The sequence below is a fragment of the Austrofundulus limnaeus genome, unplaced genomic scaffold, assembly GCF_001266775.1.
Source record: "Austrofundulus limnaeus strain Quisiro unplaced genomic scaffold, Austrofundulus_limnaeus-1.0 Scaffold241, whole genome shotgun sequence".
Lineage (NCBI taxonomy): Eukaryota > Metazoa > Chordata > Actinopteri > Cyprinodontiformes > Rivulidae > Austrofundulus > Austrofundulus limnaeus.
Window position 1 is genome coordinate 9,090 of NW_013952643.1, and position 17,071 is coordinate 26,160.

The following is a 17,071-nucleotide window of genomic DNA, read 5'->3' on the forward strand; positions in this document are numbered from 1 at the left end:
CTAAGATAAACAGCCTCCAATGTCTGGTATTTAACATCTAAGCTGACGTTTGTGTTTCTATTTAAGTGTGGTTAACAATTAAGAAGTTAAGAGCTTGTTATTGGTTGGTCCCAAACTTTTTATAGGAAATTAATTATTCACAATCAGGTGTACTCTATAGTCAATTTTGTATGATTTGTAAAATAAATGATCGCATATTATGGTTCAAATCAACATTCACTGACTGAGAGTCACTTTTTGTGTCCATTCATTCTTGCCCTAAAGAAATGTTTATCCAAACATTAAAAGAGATCCTTGCCAAATAAATTACTCTTATAACCTTGTTATAAGAAGTGTAAGCTGACCCTTACAAATGACACTTGATGAGTAGTAGTTTGGTTTGATTTAATTATCCAAATCAGAATTACCGATTGTCGTACATATCCTCGCAACACCTTTATGACATAAGACTTTACCAGAGAAATATCAGGAAAAAGCATATTTTTCTATGCAATTTTAAGGGTTTCAGATATCAGATATTTGTCAACCAATGGAAGAAAAAAGAAACACAAAAACAAGGAAAATAAATAAAGACAGAAAAAATGTTGTGAAACTGAAAAATCCAAAGATCCTGGAGTACATCAGGAGGAAAGCCTCTAATGATGAATGCATGAATGTCTCAGGTAGCAAAACCAAATGTGGAAGAGACACAAGAGGAACCATCATGGAAAGACTCACCCCTGTACAGCATGGACCCCCAGAAAATTGAAGAAGTGACAAATCCTATCAGAATTTATAGAGGACTGGACTGAAGGACAGAGAGACACTACTCATGGCACTAATCAAGATACAACACCCAGTCAGGCAAAGCATACATGGAGCACCATGACCAAGTAGCTGGAATAATACCAGGAACATCAGTATGGACTGGAGGTCCTGATCCTAAGTGACATCAAGAAAAAAGGAGCACGGGAAGATGGAGTAGTAATACCAACTGTGCTGTGGAGAATCAAAGCAACAGTAGTCCCAATTATCACTGAAACTCTTGGTGCTGAGACCCTCAAACTGGAAGTGGCTCCAACAGATCCCAGGAACATCAGATATCTCTGTCCAGAAGAGCTCAGTCCTAGGGACATTTAAGATACTGAACAGAACGCTCAAAATTCCAGACCTCAGTTAGAAGACCTGCGTTTGATGTGAAAGAAACACTGCGGAATGGGCAGTCAGCAGGAACTTTAAAACATGATGGTACTGTCATGTGACAGCTGTAGAGTTATATAACATCAGTGTAAACCATTGGAAAGTTAAATGGCTAGATGGTTGATGACTGAAATCTTGAAAAATCTCTTTGCTGAAGCATTTGTTACCTGTGTCTCCTCAGGTGTTCTCCAGAGGTCGGACAGTGTCAGTGTTTACCCAACATGATCGGTCGGCGCTGCTCTGACCCGGCTCCTGGACATTTTCTGCCATCACTGAACTACTTCCTGTATGAGGCGGAGCTTGCTTCCCCACTGTCAGGAGGAATCTCCTCTTCTCCTCCTCCCCCTCCTTCATCCCCGCCTTCTCCCCTGGTTCGTATGAGACGGTATCAGATCCGGTTCACCTCTGATTCCTGATCCAATCCAAATATTTAAAATGACAAGTTTCAGGAAAAAAAAAAAACCTAAATCCACAATGTTATGTTCATTAATGGTTTCTATAGACTAGACTAGCCATAGCCTAAAGCTTGATGTCAATGTTTTTTTAATCGATGTTTAAACCAATTTAAGTCAGTCCTAAGTCAAATCAGCCTCATTGAAACATGTAAGAAAGTTTTGACTATAATAATGGGTTGCTACTTCATGTTAATGCGAGCTCTGTGTGTGATTAAAGTCAATTCAGTTTATTTATCTATAAAATTTACAATTAACAACAAGTCAGCTTTGTGAACTATGCAAAGAAGTACAAATAAATGATGTTTTGCCGAAAATACACCCAGATTAAATTCAATTAAAAACTTTCTACTCAATTTTATTTTATTCTATTTAATAAATTATTTATTATTTATTTGCATTGAATTTACTCAACAAAGTCATGTCATCTGGCTCCACTAAGCCTAGTTGAGTAAATTGAGCAAAGAATATACATATGTTGCCCAATTTATTAAACCTGGCTAGGTGGATCCAGTTTGGTTCAGTAAATTCAACCGTTTCTACTGAAGAAACTTTTACTTTTACTTTCCCAATTTTTGTGAASAGTTTTATGACTTTTACTTGAGTAGTTTTCTCATCAGTGAAATTTATTTTTATCAAAGTCATTTTCTGTTGTAATTTTACTTTTACGTCATTATTTTTTTCAAGTACTTTATAGACCTCTGTGTATGACTGACTACATGTGAAACCAATAATGCATAAATACTATTAAAAGTAAAAGAAAGAGAATTTTACTCACTTGTGATGAGTAGCCGCCATCTTGAATTCTGAACTCGTCCACTTTTTGGCAGGGAATTCCCACAGGAGTGGTGTTCCAGTTTCAATTTACAACTTGTATGTGGGTAATTCCCATTTCCAAGTACAATTGGGCCACAGCAAAAGTAACCATCAGGAATTAAGTAAAATGAAGACTTTACATGGCAAATTTTGTCTACTTTTGAACCTTGTGCACCTCCACCTAGTGGTGAGATGCCATCCTGAGATGCACTAGTTTATGGTCTGTGCTGTCTTTGAAGCAGCATACACGTTTTTAAAAGACATTAATACATTTTTGAAGTTCTCGTGGATCACTTGTGGTTCATGGGCCTTGTGTTTGACATGACCCAAATCATATTTTTCAAAGTCAGGTTCCTGGGTGAGGAAATAATTTAGACATCAGCATTGTGTTCTCATGGAGATTTTATTTTGCAGACCTTTGAAACAAAATCAATATCACCTCCCCCACTTCTGCCAAACCTATAACTTCAACAAGGACAGATGATAAAAGCTTGTGTTTTTGTTGCAGAAATTGTTAACTTAACTACAGCAAAACCTTTGTGTATAGTGTTACTTCAATGAACATACAAGGCTAATGAAAAATATTATTGGTTTGAAGAGAAAAAAAACATTGGTGGTCAGACCACTAGGGGGACTGAACTACTAACTCATACAGAACCAGACCCTCAGTAAAGACAAAGACATGCCAAAGTTGACTGTTAAAAAATAAAATAAATTAAAATAAATTTGAAGATTATGATCTTTGGAGAAAAATCAAAGCTCAGTGGTTCCCAGCCTTTTTAGAGTTGTGTGCCCCCTGAGCCATTTTGTCATATGACAATTGCCCCTTCAGTCAAACATAATGATGATTCTCCAAAACTATAATGTACTACAACTGATTATTAAATGAAAATTTCTTATTTAAACCCTAGAACATTTAATTCTCAGGCATTTTTATTTTTTTCGACTGAAATTAAACATAAAGATAAAAATGTTGCCTTGAAAGTGAATAAGTAATTAAATAAATAAACCAGGTAATGGCAGGTGCAGAAAACAGCAGCATCCAAAATACATTGTATTGTCCAAAATATGTCAGAAACTCACCCAGATGAGAAAATTCTGTGAGATTCCACGTTTTATACTGGATTCCATTTTGTGTTAATTCGTGATTCTGACTGCAGTTTCTGCATTGCAGAAATCACAGGGAACATGTCTACATATCTCAGTCMTATTTTTATTTTTATTTTTTGCACACCTGGGAATTTTTTCCATATACGCCCTGGAATATGCTCACGTGCCCCTGGTTARGAATCACCGTGGRCTGAAGGAACTGTCCAAGGTCCTGAAAGTGCTGGTATGTTTTAGGACTTTAGACCAGTGGTTCCCAACCTTTTTAGACTTGTGTACCACCTRAGCCATTTTGTCACACGACTAGTGCCCCTTCAGTCAAATGTAATGAGGATTTTCCAAAACTGTAATGTACTACAAYTGATTATTAAATGAAAAWTATTTATTTAACCCCCTAGAACAGTGGTGTCCAAAGTCAGTCCTCAAGGGCCGGTGTCCTGCATGTTTTAGGTGCTGCCCTGGTTCAACACAGCTGAACCTAAGGAGTGCTTAATTAGTAGTCTTCCTCAGTTTGCCATCAATATTTGCAGAGTCCCCCTGTAATATGCCAAATCTTAGATAGATCTAGTATATGATGGGTTTTGCCAATTAAGATCACTAAAAGTGGGAAGAATATTAAATTCTATTCTGAGTTCCACAGACAGCCAATGCAAAAATCCATTATTAAATTGATGTGGTTTCTCTGCAAATATTTATGTTCTGTTTGTTTRCATTTGGTGTGTTTCCAGGTTAATCCAGCCCTTTTACCTCCATGTGAGCATTACTTCAGAAGCCAAGGCTTTGACTTTAAACTCTCCAATGGAAGGGTGGTTTTGGTTCGAAGGACTCGTCACATCAGTCATGGAAGGAGACTGGTAAAGGTGAGATGTATTTCCTGTTGTAGTCTGACCAATGAGAGGCAGTTGTTTCATTCGCCCTGGTGTCTGTACAGAATGGAATCCCTCTTGACCCGGGCCATGCCCTGCAGATCATTCCCCGTCAGAGCTTAGCTGATCAGCCAGAAACCTGGACTGGCCTTGGATTTGTCAGAGTGATGGAAGGGGCGGGGCTTATATTCACTGTGGATAACCTGCCATCGTCGATGGAGTACCAGCTGGTGATCCACTATGAACCCCAGGTGACAAAAACCTTTAGGTGTTTCTGCTTGGGGTCCTGATTAACAACTTTTATAAGACAAATTAAGTTTTCAATTAAAAAGGGAAGTTTTTCTTTGTTTTCAGTTTTAAAATTTTTTAGACTTAAATGTGAGGTTTCCCCTGCTGATTTGTTTTTATTCTCCCTCTACAGGGTCTTTCTGATTGGCTGGCTACTGTTCGCATTGTCACTCTGTCTTCAGGTGATGGAGGCTGCAGTGACAACCCAACAGGAAGGAAAACACTGACTCTCCCTGGGACATCCAGGTGAGACCAGTAAACCATTTGTTTACTTCCACAGATGACTGTTCTCATGGAAATCACTATTTACAAACTGATTAAAATAAATGATTTGTTGTTTTAACTTCAAAAATTAAAATAAACCATCTGTCCTTCTAGTTAAGAAAGAAAAAACATCATTCAAATGAAGATATCTTTATCCGTTTATATTTTAATAAATCTGATTTCAGATGTTTAAAGTTTGACATTAAGACTGAATCGAGACAGTTTTAACCTGGATTGCCTTATAATAAGAAAAAAAAACTGAATTATAGGCTGTTTGGTCAAACTTTAAAAAAAACTATGTGCCAATTGGCAAGATGTGTTAGCACTCACAATATGTGTTAAGAATGACTCTCAGCTACCACCACTTCAAATTTTACCTCAATGTCTGTAGGCTGAATTATAGCCTATGATTTCTTAGTTGGCTGATGCAACCATGTTGGGATTACACTTAAYGCTAATTGAAGAAATTTATTGGGGTTTTTTTGCTACTGATTTTTAAAAGCACCACACAATATTCTTAGGTGAAACATGATATATTTTTATAAAATATTGTGTGAAGATTTTTGTGATTAAATTGATGATTTTTATGTACAGACTGGTCTGAGTGGCTATAAAATATGGTTTCCCAGGGCAGGAGGTACTGTTAGCTTAGATGGATGCCTGGAAACACTTACAGCACTTAATCGAACTGCTTTTTTAACACTAGGAGAGGAAAATATGTATGGGGACCTGATTTCAGCTGTAGGCTGGCCCATTTGAATGATGCAATGACAATAGGCAGAGTCAGGTTCTGAAGAAGGCTATAMAATTATCACTGCTTCCTGGATGCTTTGCTAAATGCACAGAGAAAGCATTAAATCCCGTGATTCAGTCCAGCGCACTGGTGTGGTTGTATGAATTCTTTTCACATTCAGCTATTCAAGTATTGGTGTATTTTCTATCTGGTTACGAACACATAATAAGGTAAAYGAACACGTCTACATTTCTATTCACTTAGATACAACTGAGAGTTTTATTAAAATCTGTCCAGTGGTTTATGATATGATGTTTGTTGAAGTAGAACCCAAAAGTGCCAAAGAAAAACTCAAGAAATTCTTAAAGTAAAAAAACAAAAACAAAAAACACTTTATTAAATGAAACAAGTTGTTCTGTCAGCAGAGGAAACACCTGGGGAGAGACACAAAGCTCAGGTTTTGTGGGACGGGGCCAGAGATCACGTAGAGTTCAGAGTCTAAGCTGGGGAATAGCCTCAGCTACTATYGCACCAAATCTGAGCTCAGTGTCTGTAAAATTATCGAGTTGCTCTGGTCGCTTAGCTGTGACGGCCGTCTTGAAATGTTGGCCAGTTGTAAATCTACGTCCAATGATCACTTTCTGAGAGTTTCATCCGTCACATTTAAAGATGAGCTGAGAATCACTTACAGCACAGAATCTGAACGTTCTTCCCAAGGTTTGACCTAAAAGCTCCAATTCCAGCTCAGCATTAAAAAATCTCAGTCTAAAACTCTGGCATGAAAAGCAGCGGGTGGTATCAGAATCAGARTAMTTTATTGATTGSCAAGGGAAATTACAATTATTACAGCTGCAACTGTTCAAGTAAAAAACTGGAAAATAAAAAAGCACACTAAAATAAAAAAAAGTATAAACACCCTGGAGAACATACAGTGTACAATAAAAATAAATAGAAATATTAACAAAAATATGAACAGCATGGCTGGGCGTGAAGGTCCCATAAGATGTTCTAAGATGATATAGGGAGAGATCATGTTAGGTACATTGCACATGTCTAAGTAAAGGATCAGATAAAATAAAATACAATGCACAGATGTAATAAAGTGACAGATGACCTAAGGTTTCACATATAAAGAGATGAGTTATATGGTTTGATGGCCACTGGAACAACTTCCTGTGTTGCTCAGTGGTGCATTGTGGTGGAGTCTTGCCCTGAATTTGCTTCTGTGACTCATAACTGTGTTTYAGAGAGGGTGAGAACCATTGTCCATGATTCCCTGCAGCTTTGACAGTATTCTCCTCTCTGACATATGAATTCCTTCAAGGAATTCTAGAGCTTTGATTTACTCTGAGGTCCAAATATCTACCCATCCTTTTACTTGTTGTTTTGTGTTTACGTACTCTTAGCATTTTTATTTCTTCTACAGATTAAGTATTCTGGACTCTGGGGTTTGTCTGAATGCAGGAGGTCAATATTTGGTGGAGATTATCTTTCATAAACAGCCAGGACCTGATAATTTGCCCATTCTGGTGGACTTGGTGAGGAACCATTTATGTGCTATCTTTATTATCTATTATACAGCACATACAGTGGGGGAAATCAGTACGTATTTGATCCCTTGCTGATTTTGCAAGTTTGCCCACTTACAAAGACAAGAACAGTCTATAATTTTAAGGGTAGGGTAATTTTAACAAAGATGGAATATTAAAAAAATCAGAAAATTACGTTGTATAAATTATATACATTTATTTGCATTTTGCAGATAAAAATGTCATTATTCCTGTTCATTGTTTCTTAGATGGGACTGGTCCAGAGAACTGAGTCAGTTCAGGACTTCTGCTCTCACAGGGATCTGGACTCTTTCCACCATTTCCACTGTGTTGGATTGACTGTCAGTCCTGGTTCTCAGGAGTCACCTGTAAAACTCTGTCAGGGTCTAATCCAGAGTCTGTCAGCACGGATCCACAATGGAGCCATTGGTAAGCAGTTAGGTCTAACTGTTCTAACTGTAATAGATATATTGCCATGTRTCTTATGAACACCAAGAGAAMCACCYTTTACCCCACCTGAACCTCCAGCTYAGCTCAAGACAGATTGTATTMAGATTATCAAAYGTATGCAGGTACAAAGGGTCCAGACTACCTTAGGTTTGTCTGAACACAGTCRCATCAGATCAGTAGGAGGTCCAACTATGATCAGGATGGACTATGTTCAGACTAGCAAACTTTTGTATCTGCATACATTTGATAATCTGAAAACTACGTCTGGGTAAAAAAAAGTCTGCTTATTAAAGAAAATTAATGTGTTCTTTGGGAATATTCTAAAGTATGGCATTTTCGTTGACTTGAAGAAGGAATAGACCTTTTGCACATTTCTCTTATAATGCCACACGGGGTTTTTGCGCTTTCACCAGAAGCAGGGGGGATCGTTAATTTTTTCCAATGATGCAATCGGGAAAAGTGACTTTTGTAGTGTGTATAATTGTTCGAGGCAACGTGACAGAGTCAAAGATAAAAGAGAAGCTTGCTCCTTTTACGAAATTCCTCTAGGAAAATCAAGCAAAGCTGCTATGAGAAGAAAGCTGTGGCTCAATGCGCGTCGCTGTCATGACTTCAYTCCGATGAAAAACAWTAAAGTGTGTAATCAGCATTTTGTTTCTGGCATGGAAATTAATGATCCAAACTCTGTGGATTGCGTTCCTGTGCCACATCTTGGATATACAAGACAGACAAAGAGAGAACAACCTCCCGCAGCAAACGATAATCCTACTGGACAGATGAAGAAATACCATGTGAGTTAAACGTCATCAAAACACGTGTGTGTTTGTGAAGTTAACCATCCATGAATGTGTGTCTCTAAACATAACACAACAGCTAAACAGTAAACACCAGTAAACTAGATGGCTCTCACCGACTTCAACATCCTTGTCTCGGCGATYGTCTTCTTTAACACGGTGGCCCCCCTCGACAGTTGCTTCACATTGACAACCTCTCAGATCTGTGGCACACTTTTCAGGGGTTTTGTCCATTGGTTGTCCACAATTTTCCAAAACCACGTGACATTACAACTCGCCATCATCACCTCGATCTTTTAAAGGGATCCGAGCTTAGCCTGTTAGCCTTTGCGCTAGTGCTAACGATATATGGCCTTATATGTATTAGCTGGGCGCTAGCGCGAAAAACAAGCTAAACTGAGGYCCTCCATCCACATTTTCAGTTGCAGGCTGAGTCATTTTTGTGTTCCCCTCTCTGTCATGTGGATGGAGGACCTCAGTGACAAGAGGAGAATGTGTAGCGCTGAGCTACATATATATGGTGATAGCGTCGGTGCTAACGCTAAAGCTAAAAGGCTAAGCTGAGGTTCTTCTTCCATGAAGCAGCTCTGTTGTCCTCCATCCATATTTTCAGTTACAGGCTGAGTCATTTCTACCTTCTCCTCTCTGTCAACGCTCTCTGGTTTCATTTAAGAGTCGATCATCAGATATTGTCCAAGATTAACCTTCAGGGTGGATATAGCTCGCTAGCAGCCTCGCACCGAGGACCTATCCACGTCATCATTTACCCAGAATGCTTTGCGTGTAAATAAAATGTCCCCTTCTGTGTAATATATTTTTAAACTTTTAGTTTAAAAATAATAACAACTGAATATCCTACAGTATTTTTACAGTCTTTATTTTACAGTTAAAATATATGTTTATCAAGTAAAGGTAAATGTTACAACTAATCATGGATCTCTTTAATTTATATTCCCCCCACTTCTGAATTTTGCAGGCACGTAGCATTTCGCCATCCAATGAAAACGTACGCTTCATGCCTGCTTTGGAATGTGCAAAAGGTCAATTGGACCGTGTTCCAGAGGAGCTGGAAGAGTGTGTCCCAAATGGCTCTTTGTGAAGAAAGTGACTCACCTTCACTGTTACTGTCTGGGTGTCAGCTTGCAGATGCAACGTCCTTGGTTCTGTTGGACCAGCCTGCAGGAAGCTGGGAGGGTTCTGTRACTGTAAACCTAACGTGATTGGTCGCTGCTGTGATTCCTGTGCTCCGCTGACGTTTGGATTTGGACCTGAAGGATGTAAAAGTAGGAACAATGCTCTGATGCGCAGCTCCTCTGAAACGCGGAGTGAAAGACGTCAGTAAAAATGTTTTTGTCGTTGCAGGATGTGAATGTGATCCTCGAGGCTCGACGTCAGATCTGTGTGATCAGCTCAGTGGTCAGTGTGCATGTCAGTCACACGTAACGGGCCAACGCTGTGATCGCTGTCAGCCCGGGTTCTGGGGGTTCCCAAGGTGTCGACCATGTGAATGTAACAACCTGTCAGAAACATGTGATGAGACGGGACAGTGTCAAAACTGCAGGGAGCACGCCACTGGACCACACTGTGATAGGTTGCACTCCCAAAAAAACAACACATTTAGACCTGTTAACTTCTCATTAATGATCCTTCAAAGTGAACATGTTCTGGTTCTGATGATCCATCTCTGTTGCTGCTGTAGGTGCGAGAATGGTTACTACGGTGATCCGGTCACCAGACAGCCTTGTCAGCCCTGCCTGTGCCCAGACGATGTCARCAGTGGGCGATTCTTTGCTGCTTCCTGTCACCATGACGTACAATCCCTCAGAGTGACGTGYCACTGCTGGGAGGGCCACACAGGTAAGTTCTGACTGTGTGGGTCACCTGGTTTGTCGGAGATCATGTTCAAGTTTAAGTTCTGTAGGAGCACAAGAACAGGTTCTGTAGTAGGTAAGGCAGAAATGTGGTGCAGTGGTTAGAGCTGTCGCCTCACAGAAAAAAGCTGCAGACTCGGCTCCCACCTGGAAGCTTTCTGTGTGGAGTTTACACAATCATGATGTGTTGTTTCCTGGGTGAGTCTGGCTCCCTCCCACCGACCAAAAACACACACTTTAGATCAGGGGTGCCCAACCAGTCGCTCGCGGGCGACTGGTCGCCCGCCAGCTGGTTCCCAGGTGCCCGTGAAGCGCAACCTTGATGCAGAGCCTCTAGCGCCGGCTCTGAGCGTCAGATCTCAGAGTGGCTGGTTTTGTTTGGCTCTACAAGGTCAACGTTGAATGAAGTCCCTGTGACGTTCCTCCGCGGAGCTATAAGTGAAAAACCTCCAAAATTACGCACCGTCGGACCTCCACTGGGGGTGGTTTTAGCCCCCTTCCCAGGCTAGGAGTATCAGATCCCGTAATGGCTGGTTGGGTTTTAAAGCTCTGGTTCTGACCTACAAGCTGATACTTGAATGGAGTCTCTATGGCATTCCCCCGCGGAGATATAAGCAAATTACTCACGACTTAGTCCATTTTACGCGCATTTTCGGGAGGAAATTTCAACATTCCTTTGCTACTCCCGCGGGCTCTGAGCATTGGATCCGGGAAAGTGAGATGAATTTGGAAAGCTACGGTCCTCCTCTAAAAACTGGAGGTGGTTGTAGGTTCCTGGGATGTTCCCCCACGGAGCTATTAACCAACAACCTGTCGAAAAAGGCACTTTGGCGGGCGATAAACTCAATTTACTCCGGAGCCTCTATCGCCGGCTCTGAGCGTCGGACCTGGACGCGAAGGAAGAGGAAGAGAGGAAGGAAGAGATCCAGTGAGGTGGAACCACGGTCATGCATCCAATACCCGCTCTCCCGCCTGGATTTAGCCAGAAACCCCTGGCGGTCGATATTTCTGCAAAAATGCATAAAATTCAGAAACCCACCTGATGGATCTGTTCCAGGCAATAAAAGGAACAGATTTGGTCAGGTGAAACTGGTCCTGGAAGCTCAGCACTGGGTTTTATAGCTGCCTGCGAGAGAATTTTATATTGTGTGCTTTGACTTTGAAAAAAAAGGGCAGTACTCTTGTGGTAGCCATGTTGACCCTGACAGTTTTTTTTTGTTTTGTTTTTCCTCCCCTGTATGGAGAGAAGAGAGGAGAGTTCTTTGAATAAATGGACACGGGTTCCCGTGCTCCAAAGTTATTTGACTCTGTGGTTCTCTCACTGGAAAGGGTTTCCAGCCCACATAGCTCACACGTTACAGGGAGTACTAATTGAAGGACATAAAAACAAAAATGGTACTTTTTGTTCAAGCATCACTTTTCTGTTTCTCTGTCAGGAGTTAAATAAGGATTTTATCTTTTCTTTGTTTTGTAGGTAAATATATGGTTAAGCAGTTAGTTTTGTTTGACAATACTTTAAATTAAATAAAACTAGCAACACATTACGTTCTGTTTTATTTACTTTAAAGAAGTGAGGAGTAGGGAGACAAAATTATATTTTTTGATACTGAGACTGGACGAGTAGCTCTCGGCAAAGTGCCGACTTCAGAAGTAGCTCTTGGTTCAAAAAAGGTTGGGTACCCCTGCTTTAGATTCAATTTACATCTGTGGTGTCAAACTCACATTATGGTGGCCCTCTAGCCAGTTGCAAGTAACTTCAATGTTTCGTGTTTAACTTCAACTAACATTATTATTATTATTATTATTATTATTATTATTATTATTATTATTATTATTATTATTATTATTGTTTTGTGATAGGAAATTTCCACTGCAGGTGTGTTTCAGTGTAAATTTACCATTACATCTGGGCCACAACAGCATTAAACAGCAGCCAGGGTATGTGCTGTGTAAAGTCTCCATTTCGTTGCATTTTCACCAGTTACCAGCTGTTTTTGAACCCTGTGCAACTCCACCTAGTGGTGGGATGCTGTCATTTTGTGGATAAAATAATTGATATGCATTATGGGAGATGCAGTTTATGGTCAATTCTGGCTTTAAAGTAGCATGCACTTATTTCAAGACAGTACATCACATGTGCTCTAAAATGTTCCTAGGTAAGAGAGAGAGGGTGAATGGTGGTTTGTCCCTGTGTCCCTGTGATGGACTGGAGACCTTGTCTAAGTGTTCTCCACCTTTCACACAGTAACTGCTTGAGATAGACACCAACTCCATATGACCTGGAAAGGAGAAAGCAGTTAAAGAAAACTGATGAATGGATAGAGCTCTGTTACAGTTTCTGTGAGCTCTGGACCAGGATCTCTTGTACAGATTTGTAGGGACTCAAGGTACAAGTTCCACAAAAGCTTAGGCACTCTTTCATGCTCCATGGAAGTTCTGATTCAGGTTTGACACAAGTGTGGTAKAAGTACAGGTTTTGTGGGCAATCTGGTTCTCTGGTGTTTGTTCTGTAGAAGCTCTGGTAGGTTCTCAAATGGTTTACAGTCAACTCAGGTTCCTGGAAGGCTTCCTATTCAAACTGAAAAACAGAAGAAACTGGGAATGAATGTGTTAAACTTCTGCTTAAAGTGTAAATAACCCTTCTGTGAAAGCATAACCCCACCCCTAGGCAAATTTGAAAAAATGCCAACAGAGTGGGTGGAGTCAAGAGATTGTAGCTGCGTTTCCATTGACCATGAAAATGTGCAAATTATAATTTCGAAAATAAACTTGCTTAATGGAAACAGGTCAGTTTAGAAAAAATGTAAGTTTTTCGACAAAATGGTTTTGCGCTAAGATGAGGTGGTTTTTCAGSCGTATCGAAATTGGTGTATTCCGCAAAACTGCAATGGAAACGAATTTTTCAACCAAATGTTTCTACTGGTGCAAAAGACGAAGAAGAAGATGACAACAGGAAGTAGAAGTAGTAGTAAAATTTCAGAAGTAGTAAAATATACGCAGTAGTAAACTCACTACCTACAATTTCCCAAAGACGCCGCATACGTAGCCACTCCCAAGTATAAGGGGCTTGTCACTCAAAAGCCTCGATAAGACGCTGACATCTCCTCTGATGATGAGCGCTAGTGTCATGGTAGCAATTTGTTATGTTTTTACATCCATTGCCATCATGTTTGTAATGACATATCGCAAGAAAAAACATATTCACGCGTGACTTTAATAGCATTTCTTACTTAATGGAAACACCGCAATTGTGAAACTGTGTTTTTCCGATATTAACACAATATCGACAAAATTTTGCGCACATTTGCAATGGAAAAGCAGCTACTGATGGGCACGGCCAGGTGTGGGGATGAGCGAGGAGGTGTGGTCAAGTCAAGGAAATGTGACAGCTAGCTTAATTTGACAAGCTAGCATTTYTGAAAACAGGTCTAGTGTGCTCCAGATGCAAAAAACGTACTGAAAACAGCTTTTTATAAAAGTTACACAAATCAAAGGTTTCACAAATCACAAATTTGGTTTTAAATATTTTTGCAATAATCCAGTACAGGTTTGACGTGTCTAAGTATTTTTGTTTTTAAACTAGAACAGATTAAAAAGTAAGTTAGTGAAAATTTAGGTGGACTTACCTTTTAGCCATTTCCCAAATCAGAATCTTCAGCTTTGTGTAGCTCAGTAATGATAAACTAGCAGAATTAAACATCAGTAAACAAATTTATTACAGAGGGAGTATTGAAGATGACGTGGAACGGCAAATTTGTAGTTTGTTTAAAAAATATTGAACCACGAATATTATCGTTAAATAAGTTAATTCAGTTTGATTTGTGATATGAGGCAGACGTCCATGTCTGCCTTACATCAGATCGCGTTGTTCCTTAATTGCAGCTGCTTTTCTTCTTCTACATGGCTCTTTTCCTCCCTCTGCCTGCTTCATTTCTGAACATGTACGTGTGGGGAACCGGCCAGCTTCTCCACTGAAACACAGAGTAACCGGAGTGACACTTTTAGATTTTTTTCACTCCCCTCCTCACTGGAAGTTGAGTTGGTCTCAACCCTATTGAATCGAGCCGCATGGCTCAAGGCACTGACTCAGTGATGCATGAAGCCGGTGCTGCCATGAGGACAGGATGGGTCCAGTTTCTGAGTGTTAGCAGCATCAATGTTAATATGGGCTAATGTTCAAAACAGTATATTTATAAATATAATATCTAAATTACCTTTCATGTCGAAGATTTTAGAAAGGGCTGTTTTTAGTCAACTTCAGTCCTTTTTAGATTCTAATGATGTTTGTGAAGAGTTTCAGTCTGGTTTTAAATCTCGTCATAGTACTGAGACAGCACAGGGTTTTTAACGATCTTCTTTTGACTGTTGATTCAGGTAGCCCTGTTGCTCTAGTTCTTTTAGATTTAACTGCTGCCTTTGATACAGTTGATCACAGCATCCTTTTATCCAGACTTGAACATGTTGTTGGTCTTGAAGGCTCAGTTTTAACATGGTTCAGGTCATACTTGGCTGACAGGTCTTTTTCCGTTTCTTTGGGGGAATACACTTCTTCATCTACTCCGATTTGCTGTGGTGTACTTCAAGGTTCTATTTTAGGACCTATTTTTTTTGTTTGTACATGCTGCCATTGGGATCAATTTTTAACAAGCTCAAAATATATTTCCATTTTTATGCTGATGACATTCAAGTTTATTATTCTTTTGATTCAAATGTCTCTGCCCCTCTGCAGTCTCTTTTAAATAGTCTCCAGGATGTCAAAGACTGGTTAACCCATAATTGTCTGACTCTAAATGAAGACAAAACTGATGTTATTTTATTTGGCAATTATCCTCCTCTTGACAGTTTACCTGGTTTCCTTGGCTCACTTGCTCCCTATTGCTCATCTGTGGTCAAGGATCTTGGAGTGTTTTCAGACAGTACTTTTAAATTTGAGAAACAAATATCTTTAGTTGTTAAAACCAGATTTTATCAGCTCTGTCTAATTGCCAAAGCAAAATCTTGCATTCTGTTATGATTCTGTCCCTGTCTGCTCAGATCATGCCTCAGTTTAGTTTAATTATCTTATTTCATGTTCCAGTTTCTCCTCATAGTCTTGTTCCCAGCCTCTCAGCTCACATCCAGCTCCTGTTCATTGCTCTCGCCCCTCCCGTCATAGAAACCCTAATCGAGCTCATTTCATTCACCTGTTTCCAGCAGTATATAATCCAGTCTCACTCTCCAGTTCACTGCCAGATTATCATCAGCCTCGTTTATGATCTTCCAGCGTTCTTGTCTCTTGTCCTGCTCTTGCCTCATGTCCCCGACCTTGCTCATGTCTCCTGGTTTAACGTCTCCTGCCTCAGCCCCTGTCGGATCCCGCCTGCCATCTGCTCTCATGGTAACGATCTTTTTTCTGTCTCTTGGATTATTGTCACTCGCCTGCTCCCTGAACTGAACCACGCCACATCGGACCTCCTGGATCTCGACCCCTGAACGCTTCTCTGGACCAACGACTCAGTCATCTCCTTCAACCCTGGTAACTTCCTCTGACCACCTGTGTATGACCCTTGCCCCATTTCTGACCCTGAGYAAGTCCAGCGATATTATTGCTCCTCTTGACAACACAGCCCGGAACTAAAACGCATCAGTTGTTGTTTCAACCCGGACTTCAACTCAGCAGGAAAGGTTGGTTACTCTCTTTTTCACAAATAAGATTGTGTTCACGACTCAGCCTAACCCAAAGCTTCTGTGTTCAGAACTGACGACCCCGGAGTCTGGTTCCAACCTTCCAGCCGAAAATTCTAACAAACTTGTTAAAACTTTGACATTGTTCGGTATTTATTCAGAGCTCAAAATGCAAACCGTAACACATTCCCCACAAAGACCTTGAAACTCTTATCCATGCTTTTATTACATCTAGACTGGACTGTTGCAACTCTTTATATGTTGGTTTGGAACAATCGTCTCTCCATCACTTGCAATTAGTCCAGAACGCTGCTGCGCGTCAACAGGTTCTAGAAGGCTGGACCACATCACTCCTGTTTTATCCGACTTGCACTGGCTGCCTGTTTGATTTCGTATTGATTTTAAGATTCTTTTACTTACGTTTAAAGTTTTAAATGGTCTGGCACCCAGTTATTTATTGGCCCTGATGTGCTTTTATACCCCACACAGAGAACTGAGATCTTCTAATCAGATGCTTTTAGTGCAGCCAAAGGCAAAACTAAAGCGAAGAGGGGAACGGGCTTTTGCTGTGGCGGCCCTCAGACTCTGCAACCACTTGCCTCTTGAGATCTGTACTGCAGAGTCTGTTCAGTCTTTTAAATCTGGCTTAAAAACTCACTTATTTTAAACTGGCTTTTAATTCAAATTCAGTTTGAGCTACCTCAGGAATTTGTAATTTGTGTCTTTTATTTGTGTCTTTTATAAGGTGGCAGCCCTCTCCTTGGGCTGCTACCTTATCGTGGTGGAGGGGTTTGAGTGTCCCAATGATCCTAGGAGCTATGCTGTCTGGGGCTTTATGCCCCTGGTAGGGTCACCCATGGCAGACAGGTCCTAGGTGAGGAACCAGACAAAGCGCAGCCCGAAGACCCCTTATGATGTCAAAAAACACGTCCAGCCCCTCTCAAGGAGACTGGTTCCAGAGACTTCCGCACGGCTTCGAGGCGATTCTGGTCCACCATCCGGCGTCTCAGGAGGGGGAAGCAGTGCAGCACCAACAC

At 40.5% G+C, this 17,071-nt stretch overlaps 1 protein-coding gene across 1 annotated transcript in view; it reads left to right on the plus strand.

Moving 5' to 3' along the window:
• The window catches only part of lamb4 (laminin, beta 4), a gene marked incomplete at its 5' end in the record, with an annotated part of 41,792 nt that overhangs the window by 8,344 nt on the left and 16,377 nt on the right, over window positions 1-17,071 (plus strand). Inside the window, 9 exon segments of the mRNA XM_014020140.1 lie at window positions 1,361-1,550; window positions 4,283-4,414; window positions 4,486-4,671; window positions 4,842-4,954; window positions 7,132-7,243; window positions 7,504-7,684; window positions 9,639-9,782; window positions 9,862-10,090; window positions 10,199-10,356. Coding sequence (XP_013875594.1) covers window positions 1,361-1,550; window positions 4,283-4,414; window positions 4,486-4,671; window positions 4,842-4,954; window positions 7,132-7,243; window positions 7,504-7,684; window positions 9,639-9,782; window positions 9,862-10,090; window positions 10,199-10,356 — 1,445 coding nt within the window.